This window comes from Ranitomeya variabilis, chromosome 8, assembly GCF_051348905.1.
Source record: "Ranitomeya variabilis isolate aRanVar5 chromosome 8, aRanVar5.hap1, whole genome shotgun sequence".
NCBI lineage: Eukaryota > Metazoa > Chordata > Amphibia > Anura > Dendrobatidae > Ranitomeya > Ranitomeya variabilis.
The window spans coordinates 156208401-156220171 of record NC_135239.1 but is presented as its reverse complement, the minus strand read 5'-3'; the positions used below and the strand labels follow the sequence as shown (position 1 = coordinate 156220171).

The following is an 11771-nucleotide window of genomic DNA, read 5'->3' as shown; positions in this document are numbered from 1 at the left end:
CACTCCTATTTGCTATGTCATGACCAATCAGGGCAGCGATGTGTCAGGAGCCAAACGTGCTGATGCATCATACCACGCCCCCTAGTGCTGTCGCCGGGTAGTGACGTACTCTGCTGGAGGGTCCAGGAAGAGACCGGCGCGTACAGGAGGCGGTGAGTCCTCCCTGACATACCGTGCCACTGCCCAGCACCGAGCGCGACCGCAGTGTTACCTGGGAGCTGCCTGTGTAGTCACCCGCTCGGTCAGGCGCGCGTGTGCGCGGTTTGTTTAGAAAGAGCTTTGTGATCTGCTGAGTTCCATGTCATCAGTGCACCCGCTACCGGTGCTGTCACTGCCCCTGCACCCGCTACCGGTGCTGTCACTGCCCCTGCACCCGCTACCGGTGCTGTCACTGCCCCTGCACCCGCTACCGGTACTGTCACTGCCCCTGCACCCGCTACCGGTACTGTCACTGCCCCTGCACCCGCTACCGGTGCTGTCACTGCCCCTGCACCCGCTACCGGTACTGTCACTGCCCCTGCACCCGCTACCGGTGCTGTCACTGCCCCTGCACCCGCTACCGGTGCTGTCACTGCCCCTGCACCCGCTACCGGTGCTGTCACTGCCCCTGCACCCGCTACCGGTGCTGTCACTGCCCCTGCACCCGCTACCAGTGCTGTCACTTCCGGTGCACCCGCTACCGGTGCTGTCACTGCTGGTGCTCTCCCTGCCAGTGCACCTGCTACCGGTGGTCTCACTGCTGGTGGTGGTGCACTCCCTACCGGTGCTCTCACTGCTGGTGGCAGTGCACTCCCTACCGGTGCTCGCACTCCCTACCGGTGCTCTCGGTGCTGCTGCGCTCTCTACTGGTGCTTTCGGTGATGGTGCTCTTGCTACTGGTGCTCTCACTGCTGGTGCACCCACTACCGGTGCACTCCCTACTGGTGCTTCACTGCTGGTGGTGGTGCACTCCCTACTGGTGCTCTCACTGCTGGTGGCGGTGCAATCCCTACCGGTGCTCTCGGTGCCGCTGCACTCTCTACTGGTGCTTTCGGTGATGGTGCTCTTGCTACTGGTGCTCTCACTGCTGGTGCACTCCCTACCGGTGCACTCCCTACCGGTGCTCTCACTGCTGGTGGCGGTGCACTCCCTACCGGTGCTCTCAGTGCCGCTGCACTCTCTACTGGTGCTTTCGGTGATGGTGCTCTTGCTACTGGTGCTCTCACTGCTGGTGCACCCACTACCGGTGCACTCCCTACTGGTGCTTCACTACTGGTGCTTCACTGCTGGTGGCGGTGCACTCCCTACTGGTGCTTCACAGCTGGTGGCGGTGCACTCCCTACCGGTGCTCTCGGTGCCGCTGCACTCTCTACTGGTGCTTTCGGTGATGGTGCTCTCGCTACTGGTGCTCTCACTGCTGGTGCATCCACTACCGGTGCACTCCCTACTGGTGCTTCACTACTGGTGCTTCACTGCTGGTGGCGGTGCACTCCCTACTGGTGCTTCACAGCTGGTGGCGGTGCACTCCCTACCGGTGCTCTCGGTGCCGCTGCACTCTCTACTGGTGCTTTCGGTGATGGTGCTCTCGCTACTGGTGCTCTCACTGCTGGTGCACCCACTACCGGTGCACTCCCTACTGGTGCTTCACTGCTGGTGGCGGTGCACTTCCTACTGGTGCTCTCGCAGTCTACAGTTGCTCTGGAGCCGGCAGTCTGCGCCCAACACAAAAGGGATGAATAAAAAAAAAATCCACTACATAATTTGTATCCTGAGCTTCCTGAGAGGCCTCCACATGGAATAACATGGGAAGGCGCATGTTATAGAAGGAGGGACAGATAACAGGTGTATCCTGCCTCCGTATGTGGGGGATACACAGACTATGTGCACATTATACAGGGACGCTCACACACCGCACAGTGATGATCTGTTCGTGCACTGGGTTTCCTTGTTCTTATTGGAAAGTGAACATTGTAGATTCAGACTTCAGGCTGCAAAACCAGGAAGGACAATGTGGCAATAAAGAAACGTGGGTAACAAGGCAGAGTACGTGTTACACCTTATATTCCGCCGATTTACTCTGGAGACTGATTTACACCCTCCTGGCATTCTCTCAAGCAGCTTCTCCTGGTAATCTTCCCCAGTGGCCTCCAGGGAGTAGGAATGCCTCCTCAGAGTCCAGGTGTAGGAGTCTGCAGCCTTCAGGTGTGTATTGCAGAGGCAGTGTTGGTGCGCAGGTCCATACAGCGCCGAGCCTTATTCCACACCTGGTCTGTGCAAGAATATGGCAACAACCACTCAACTAAGTAGCAGGAAACAGGCCATCATTACTTTAAAACATGAATATCAGTCAATTTGGAAGAATTGCTAGAACATTGAAGGTATTCTTAAGTCAGGAAAATAGAGCTTTGGTAATGAATCATAAAAATACTAATAATAATAATATTAAAAAAAAATGTGCAGGCAGGAAAACCATCAGTCACTTTGATGAAATTGGCAGGCATGAGGACCACCCAAGGAAAAGAAGACCAAGAATTACCTCTGCAGCAGAGGACAAGTTAATCAGTGTTGCTAGCCTCAGAAATGGCAAACTTAAATGATGCACTGCTTTTCAGTAGTAGACTTGTCAACATGAATTGGCCAGAGGAGGCTGCGAGAAGCCTGTCGTCACAGCTACAGAGGACTGCAAGCAAGAAGACACTTGTTTGGGCAAGTAACACCTGGACTGGACGTTCTGATCAGTGGAAAGCTGTACTCTGGTCCCATGAGTCAAAATGTCATTAATTTTGTGCCAACCACCTGGTCTTTGTGAGATGCAGAGTAGGTGAGTGGATGGTTTCTACATGTGGGGCGCCACTATGGAGCGTGGAGGGGGAGGTGTGATGGTATAGGAGTGTTTAACTCACAACAGTGGGGGGTTATTCCAAACTGAAAACAGCCACATGCCATCCCACCTGGTCTGCACCTAATGGTTTGTGTTGCAACAGGACAGTAACTCAAAACACCTGCAGGCTATGTAAGGGCTCTGTGACCAAGGAATGGTGAGATGGAGGCTTCATCAGATGGCACGGCCTACGTCATTGGAGTAACCGGGGGGGGGGAGGGATACCGCAAGGAATTAAGGTGGAACACATGCTGCTTTATTTCACGTGTTTTTTTTTACTCCTTGAGTGGTTTTGCTGCCTTCAGTCTAAACGTACAAAGTGCACGTTCCAAAAAGGACGAGGTGCAGAGACAGGATTGTCCAACGGTTTGAATATTGTATAAAAAAAAAAATGTAATTTGAGTATCCTTTCCCTGTTAGATGGGGACTGGACATGAAATAGTATGACATTTAGGGAAGAAGCACTTACCCCATGTACATGGATACTCACTTCCTTGGGCTTGATAGTAAGGGAATGTGCATGGACTCTGCAGTCTATAGTGATGTACACGTGTTCTATGGTATGTCTGCCAGCCAATGGCATATCTTGTATATTGGTGGATTCAAGCACTATTTGGCAGGGGCACTATGAAATACAGCCTGTACAGATAGCTACAGGGCCTGTGTGTGCTAATCATTAGGAACAATACTAGTGAGAGCCGTGGGCTGGTCGTCCTCAGTACGCCCAGCAGGGATCATACTCCATTAGCAAAGGTAGATTAATCAAATGGAAAAACAGCGCATTCTGAGGGCGCCACTTTTTCATGCAGACTCCGTTCAGAAGCCTCCTGAAAAATCACTAAGAAAGTGCAATAGAATGAACATGCGCATTTCTAGGTGAAGATGACTTCAGGGTTTTGTTTAATCTCTTCAGGTTTAATGAGACGCCAATCTGTTAAATGAAGTGATCTGATCGTTCTTCCGATATTTTCTGCACAGAAAACGCTCTGTACTTTACAGCAGAAGTCAGTATGAAGGCTCAAAAGACGCCCAAAGATGTCCAGGCTTCTTTTTTAGGCTATGTACACACGGTGTGGATTTGCCTGTAGATCTGCAGCGGATTTAACGTTGCGGATCCGCAGTAGTTTTCAATCAGGTTTACAGTACCATGTAAACCTATGGAAAACCAAATCCGCAGTGCACATGCTGCGGAAAATACCGAGCAGAAACGCTGTGTTGTATTTTCCGCAGCATGTCAATTCTTTGTGCGGATTCCGCAGCATTTTACACCTGCGCCTCAATAGGAATCCGCAGGTGGAATCCGCACAAAAAAAAACCAGGAAATCCTCAGGTAAAACGCACTGCGATTTTTCAAAAACGGTGCGGAAAAATCCGCAACGTGCCTTAAGAGTTTTGTCAGCATTTGTGCTTGGAAAAATGGTAATGGTTAAAAAAAAAATGTCTGGAACATGCCAGTAAAAAAGATGATGCAAAAACAATACAAGAAAATAACCGGAGTCAAAAATGTTGAAAAAACATTCAGGAAACCACAAAAAAAGGTATGAAAAAGATGCATCAGAAAAAAAACGTTCTACTTTGAAAATTCGGTATGTTCACCCAGCGAAATATTAAATAGTTTCCGCAAAAAAAAAAAAGTTTTTGAATGTCTAAAAAAAAAAACAACACCTAGCCTTACTATTTGCTCTTACACACGTCAGTATTTTGCATCAGCATTTGAAAACCAACATCAGGAGTGAAAGCTATATAGAGAAAAACTATAGTAATTGACTTATTCATATCTTTTCTGTATTTTGGAGCCATTGCTGGCTTTGACTTACAAATGGCGTGGAAGAACCATGGAAAATAAGGCCTCAGAAACCCTTCACACAGCAGTGCGTTGGTTACAATTTGTAAGCCAAACTCCAGAACATAGACCTAGAAAAGGAGGCAAAAAGCAAAGACAAAAACCTCTTTTTCACCTGTTTCTGGTTTTGGCTTACAAAATACTGCAGTGTGAATGAAGCCGTAGTGTTAAGGAGACATCTGCCCTTGTATGACTGAATGTGAAGGCTACATACCCAGAATTACATTCAAGTGTTTGCATGTTTTACGCTTTTTTGGTTAAGCATGTGTTTCATACTCATTCCTTACAGTAATCTGAAATAATGGCTCAATGGGGATCTTACTACATTAAAGAAGAAGGTGATGAGGATGAAGATCGGGAAGATGGGGAAGCGGAGTTTAGTGGTGAGAGGCCTTAATTCCACTTGTACTGAAAGTGAGACAACTGTTTTACATTCTGCTTCATGCGAGACTTTACATCTAGCATTTTTGTGTTTTATGTTTATCACAATTTTTGTGATCTATTTGCATCTAGTCAGTCGGCTTCCATGTAAAATGGTAAATATTTCTACTTTTTTTTTTTTCTATGTTTGAATAGAGTTTCGCTTCGGAGGAAGGGACAGTCTGATCTTCCTTGTTGATGCTTCTAAACAAATGTTTAAGAGCACAACTGATGATGGGTTAACACCGTTTGATATCGCTCTACAGGTAATTTATTGTAATGGTTTTTTCACCTGAGATATATATCTACTATATAATTGTCTAAGGGTCACTTCCGTCTGTCTGTCTGTCTTTCTGTCACGGATATTCATTGGTCGCGGCCTTTGTCCGTCATGGGATCCAAGTCGCTGATTGGTCGTGGCAAAACGGCCACGACCATTGCCACGACCAATCAGCGACTCACACAGTCCGGAAGAAAATGGCCGCTCCTTACTCCCCGCACTCACTGCCCGGCCCCCGCTCCATACTCCCCTCCGGTCACCGCTCACACGGTTAATGGCGGCGGTAACGGACCGCGTTATGCCGTGGGTAACGCACTCCGTAACCGCTGCTATTAACCCTGTGTGTCCCCAATTTTGTTACTATTGATGCAGCCTATGTGGCATCAATAGTAAAAAAAAATGTAATGTTAAAAATAATAAAAAAACAAAAAACCTGCTATACTCACACTCCGTAGTCCGCCGAGCCGCTCGCGCCGGCCGCCATCTTCCGTTCCCGGCGATGTATTGCGAAATTACCCAGAAGACTTAGCGGTCTCGCGAGACCGCTAAGTCTTCTGGGTAATTTCGCAATGCATCCTGGGAACGGAAGATGGCGGCCAGCGCCAGTGGCTCGGCGGAGCTTCGGTGGATCCCAAGCGTCGGTAACCGCTTCCTGGATCCAGGCTCCAACGGAAGGTGAGTATATAACTATTTTTTATTTTAATTCTTTTTTTTTAACAGGGATATCATGCCCACATTGCTATATACGTGGACTGCGCAATATACAACGTGGGCTGCGCAATATACAACGTGGGCTGCGCAATATACTACGTGGGCTGCGCAATATACAACGTGGACTGTGCAAGATACAAGGTGGGCTGCGCAATGTACAAGGTGGGCCGCGCAATGTACTGCGTGGGCCGCGCAATGTACTGCGTGGGCCGCGCAATGTACTGCGTGGGCCGCGCAATGTACTGCGTGGGCCGCGCAATGTACGGCGTGGGCCGCGCAATGTACGGCGTGGGCCGCGCAATGTACGGCGTGGGCCGCGCAATGTACTGCGTGGGCTGTGCTATACACTACGCATACATATTCTAGAATACCCGATGCGTTAGAATCGGGCCACTATCTAGTATATATAAAAGGATCTAGGATATATATAAAAGGATCAGTTTTACTTCCATGTTTTTGTAGGTAATACAGAGAAAATAAGCATATATGAGATTTGTCACATTGGTGTGTAAAACACGTGCAATAGTAATGTAAGCTCTACGTTTACCTGTTGTGTATAGAAAACCAATTGAAGTCTATGAAAAGTTCATAAGGTGTGAATTCAGAGTTCTAGGCCTGCAATACTGGTTCCGTACTGATGCCTTTTTATAACCCATCACATTGTTGTGTTGTACATCTGCATATAATAAACATTACAAATAGGCGGGGGTAAAACAGGCGCTAATAATCTGAAAATAATAATAATTTTATTTCTATAGCCCCAACATATTCCGCAGCACACAGAGGGGACATGTACATATAATAAAGACATTACTGAATAACACATAATGCAATAGATACAAGAGGAGTGAGGGTCCTGCATGCAATCTTACACCCGATGAGGAAATGGGGGAGACACGAAAGGTGGATGGTAACAATTGCTGGTATTGTACGGTCCATCCATCAATATTATAATCTAGCTGTTGAACCCATTCTACACCCGGGTGGGAAAAAATTTGTGTAAACTCTGTAGTCTTTCTTTAAGTTGCCTTGTTGGTCAGTAGCAAAAATGTTGACCTTGACTTGCTGGAAGGATTTTGTCCTTGAAAAGGCCTCATAAAATTGTCCATGGCTGAAGGCTGCAGATGGCCAGTGTATGCCTACTGAATCCAGTGTTTGCTCATGACTTTTGTTGATGGCCATAACATAAGCATGTCTTAAGGGGAAACTTTTTGTTTTACAGTAAAAAGATCAGGGTCACTTGGTGTCGCAATAACTCTAGGAATAAATACGCTTGTTCCTTTTAAATGGTCTGGTGAGGATTTGCTTTACATCTCATCTGGTGCAAAGACCTCTTGTCACGTTAAGGTTTCTTAACAGCATGACTACTGCACCAACGATCAAATGTAGTCTATGAGGAGGCATACCCCCAGGAGTTAAGGTACCTTCACACTGAACAACTTTCCAACGAGAACGACAACGATCCGTGACGTTGCAGCGTCCTGGATAGCGATATCGTTGTGTTTGACACGCAGCAGCGATCTGGATCCCGCTGTGATATCGCTGGTCGGAGCTAGAAAGCCAGCACCTTATTTCGTCGTTAGGTCGGTGTGTATCGTCGTGTTTGACAGCAAAAGCAACGATGCCAGCAATGTTTTACAATGGTAACCAGGGTAAATATCGGGTTACTAAGCGCAGGGCCACGCTTAGTAACCCGATATTTACCCTGGTTACCATTGTAAAAGTAAAACACTACATATGAGAAGGTGAGTATCTGTCACGTCCCCCAGCGTCCGTGCTGCTGCTCAGAGCTTCCTGCACTGAATGTGTCAGTGCCGGCCGTAAAGCCGAGCACAGCGGTGACGTCACCGCTGTGCTCTGCCGGCCCTGACACATTCAGTGAAGGAAGCTCTGAGCAGCAGCGCGGACGCCGGGGGACGTGACAGACATCAGAAGGTGAGTATGTAGTGTTTTACTTTTACAATGGTAACCAGGGTAAATATCGGGTTACTAAGCACGGCCCTGCGCTTAGTAACCCGATGTTTACCCTGGTTACCCGGGTGCTGCATGGGGACTTCGGCATCGTTGAAGACAGTTTCAACGATGCCGAAGTCTTTCCCCTGATCGTTGGTCGCTGGAGAGAGCTGTCTGTGTGACAGCTCCCCAGCGACCTAAACAGCGACGCTGCAGCGATCAGCTCGTTGTCTATATCGCTGCAGCGTCGCTGAGTGTGACGGTACCTTTAGGATCTTTGCCTCTGTGAATACCAAAGTAAGGGACATGTCTTTATTAGGGGTAGCATTTAGGGCTGCATTTGCAGCAGCACTTTTGGTATAAACTGTGCAAATGCTATACGTTGATAAGATTGTCTTTCACCCTGTTTACTCTGAACAAATATCTATGGGTTTACCCTATTGTATTGTATGTGTATGTACAGTGGTGTTCATATAGGCATTTTCCTACTGGCGCAGGTGTAAGCCCTATTATGGGCTATGTTCTTAAGGAACAAGAATGTTCCCTTTTTAATTGTTTTTAAGTGTGTGTTTTCTTTATAGCTTGTTTCATATGTACTGTAGTATATTAATAAAATTGTGTTTATTTTTGCTGAATCCATTGTGTGGTGATCCCCATTTGTATGACCTCCACTCTCTTCTTTGCTTTTTTTGGGTTTACATTTGTTGCAGGTCAGGGTGATCCCACTGTTGTGTCCGTGGTGCCCCCTCTATATACTGTATATGTTACATTGTGCAAACATGCAATCACGCCCATTGTAAACGTATTTGAGCCAATATTTTACACTTTGTATGGAAATGCAAATCTCTGCGTTTATGTGGGCATTGTATTTTAAAGAAAGGTAATGGTTGTAAGGTACATGGCATGGCATCTTGGTAGTCATCTTCTTCAGCTCTTACGGTGCTTTGATTTTTGCGCACCCAATTTGAATGGTTTGCCTCAGTTTTACAACAGGCATCAACCATAAATTGGCATGTCGGCTTTCCTGCATAAAGGAACTGGTTAGACGTGCCATCACCAACGGTAAAGTGGTATGTACCATAGAAGTGGTCACATTGCCTTCATCTGTTTTATCTTTAGATCTCTAGTCAAGCCAGAGCCCCCATAAGGGAAAAGCAAAGGGGTAGCACATGGGGTCACAGCATCTACTCAGGATAGATATATTTAGTAAAATCCCACTTTTCGGATGAATTGTGATGTCACTGTTTCCTAGGGGTGCACTATCTGCTCTGTGGAAAATGGCAGCAATGTCGCCTCTGGCAGTTGGACTGTTGATTCTGCCGGGTCGCACAGTATTTACTTTTTCTCTCACGAAAGCCATGCTATATTCAATTGGCGTTCAGTTTTCCAGATTTGCCTTTAGCATTTGTCATTGTTCAGATTTCAGCATATTTTTGTATTCTCTGGAGATTGATATCGTGGCAAATTCTTTGGAGATTTTCCATGACATTATGAATGCATCCATTGTTGGCTGGGTTGTGCATTCTTTTATGTCAGGCTTGAGCTGAGTCCAGACTATATAACTGGGCGTATGTTGGTGATTCACCATGTTAGGGTGCAATGCAGATGCCCATGGATTCCGTAACATAAAGGACCTGATTGCCTGTGAATTGATTGGTCAGCTTGTGCGCCCATTGATGTAAAGGTGTTTGCACCATTGTATGATCTTATGTTTTCCATAACAATCTTAGAATTTGGCTCCGATCCCTTCATGCAATTAGTAATCCAGGGATGCATTCATACTTCTTCCAATATGATGACTCCATTGTAGTACATACAGTTTGTTGTCCTCTCATTTTTTAAATGTCATTGCAAAATGATCATTTTTTGTTCGTTGAGCCAAGATATCACGCTTCCATGTCCTCTTCATTGACTTTTTTGGCAAGCAAAGCAGTATTGCAAGATCTCAAGTTCTTACCCCAGCGGGCAGGTTGGTTAGTACGGGCTACTGCTGAAGCGCACCTTCCTTTATACTCTGATTTGCAGACCTATGCCTTTCAGCGTCAGCTTTGCGCATCAGTTGTCGCTCTTTTTGGATGAGATAATGACCGGCAGCCCTTTTTCAGACATCATTGGCTTCACTCTGCAATTGTAGGTGCTGTTCTGTAACCTTACTTCTATGAACCCTTTGAGCTTCAGCCCTTCTTGCTTTTTTTTTCAATTACTGTATATACTCGAGTATAAGCCGACCCGAATATACCGTAAGCCGAGGCACCTAACTTTACCACAAAAAACTGGGAAAACTTATTGACTCAAGTATAAGCCTGGTATGCATGGTCCCCCTCATTCCCATCCTGGTATGCATGGACCGCTCATCACTATCCTGGTATGCATGGCTTCCTCATCCCCATCCTGGTATGCATGGCTTCCTCATCCCTATCCTGGTATGCATGGCTTCCTCATCCCCATCCTGCTATGCATGGCTTCCTCATCCCTATCCTGCTATGCATGGCTTCCTCATCCCTATCCTGGTATGCATGGCTTCCTCATCCCCATCCTGGTATGCATGGCTTCCTCATCCCTATCCTGGTATGCATGACTCCTCATCCCTATCCTGGTATGCATGGCTCCTCATCCCTATCCTGGTATGCATGACCTCCTCATCCCTATCCTGGTATGCATGGCTTCCTCATCCCTATCCTGGTATGCATGGCTTCCTCATCCCTATCCTGGTATGCATGGCTCCTCATCCCTATCCTGGTATGCATGGCTTCCTCATCCCTATCCTGGTATGCATGGCTTCCTCATCCCCATCCTGGTATGCATGACCTCCTCATCCCTATCCTGGTATATATGGCCCCCTCATCCCCATCCTGGTATGCATGGTTCCTCATCCCTATCCTGGTATGCATGGCTTCCTCATCCCCATCCTGGTATGCATGGCTTCCTCATCCCTATCCTGGTATGCATGGCTTCCTCATCCCCATCCTGGTATGCATGGCTTCCTTATCCCTATCCTGGTATGCATGGCTTCCTCATCCCTATCCTGGTATGCATGGCTTCCTCATCCCTATCCTGGTATGCATGGCTTCCTCATCCCCATCCTGGTATGCATGACCTCCTCATCCCTATCCTGGTATGCATGGCTTCCTCATCTCTATCCTGGTATGCATGGCCCCTCATCCCTATCCTGGTATGCATGGCCCCTCATCCCTATCCTGGTATGCATGGCCCCTTCATCCGTTTCCTTGCATGCATGGCCCCAGCGCAGTGAATATTCATTTCTCTTTAGCAGCGGCACAGGCTTTAGCTGCAGCAGCTGGCTCCTGCCTCCTGTGACCTGCTGCTCTGCCGCTCCCCCTCCATCTTGTGGGACCCTCACTCGAGTATAAGCCAAGGGGGGCTTTTTCGGCATAAAGAATTGTGCTGAAAAACTCTGCTTATACTCGAGTATATACGGTATAACTGTGTGGTATTTCTTTACGTTGGGATGTTGGTGCATGAGTTTGTCAGTGGGGTCTTATGTATGTCTTCCTCCCTTGGCTGCTTTCCTACCTTTTAATCATTTATTTTATTTCTTTTGCACTGCGCCCAGACTTTTTATTGGGTGTTGTTTATTCCTCCCCCGCCTTTTTCCTTCCCTTTATCCTTAAGGTACCTTCACACGAAACGACTTTGTAACGATATCGCTAGCGATCCGTGACGTTGCAGCGTCCTCGCTAGCG

The 11771-nt window shown here is 47.3% G+C and overlaps 1 protein-coding gene across 1 annotated transcript in view; it reads left to right on the top strand.

Moving 5' to 3' along the window:
- Positions 1 to 14: 14 nt before the first annotated feature.
- Positions 15 to 11771, top strand: part of XRCC6 (X-ray repair cross complementing 6) — a 54303-nt gene continuing 42546 nt past the window's right edge. The window contains exons 1-3 of the mRNA XM_077278599.1: positions 15 to 152; positions 4993 to 5086; positions 5280 to 5389. Coding sequence (XP_077134714.1) covers positions 5005 to 5086; positions 5280 to 5389 — 192 coding nt within the window. The 5' untranslated portion in view covers positions 15 to 152; positions 4993 to 5004. The remainder of the gene's footprint in view (positions 153 to 4992; positions 5087 to 5279; positions 5390 to 11771) is intronic.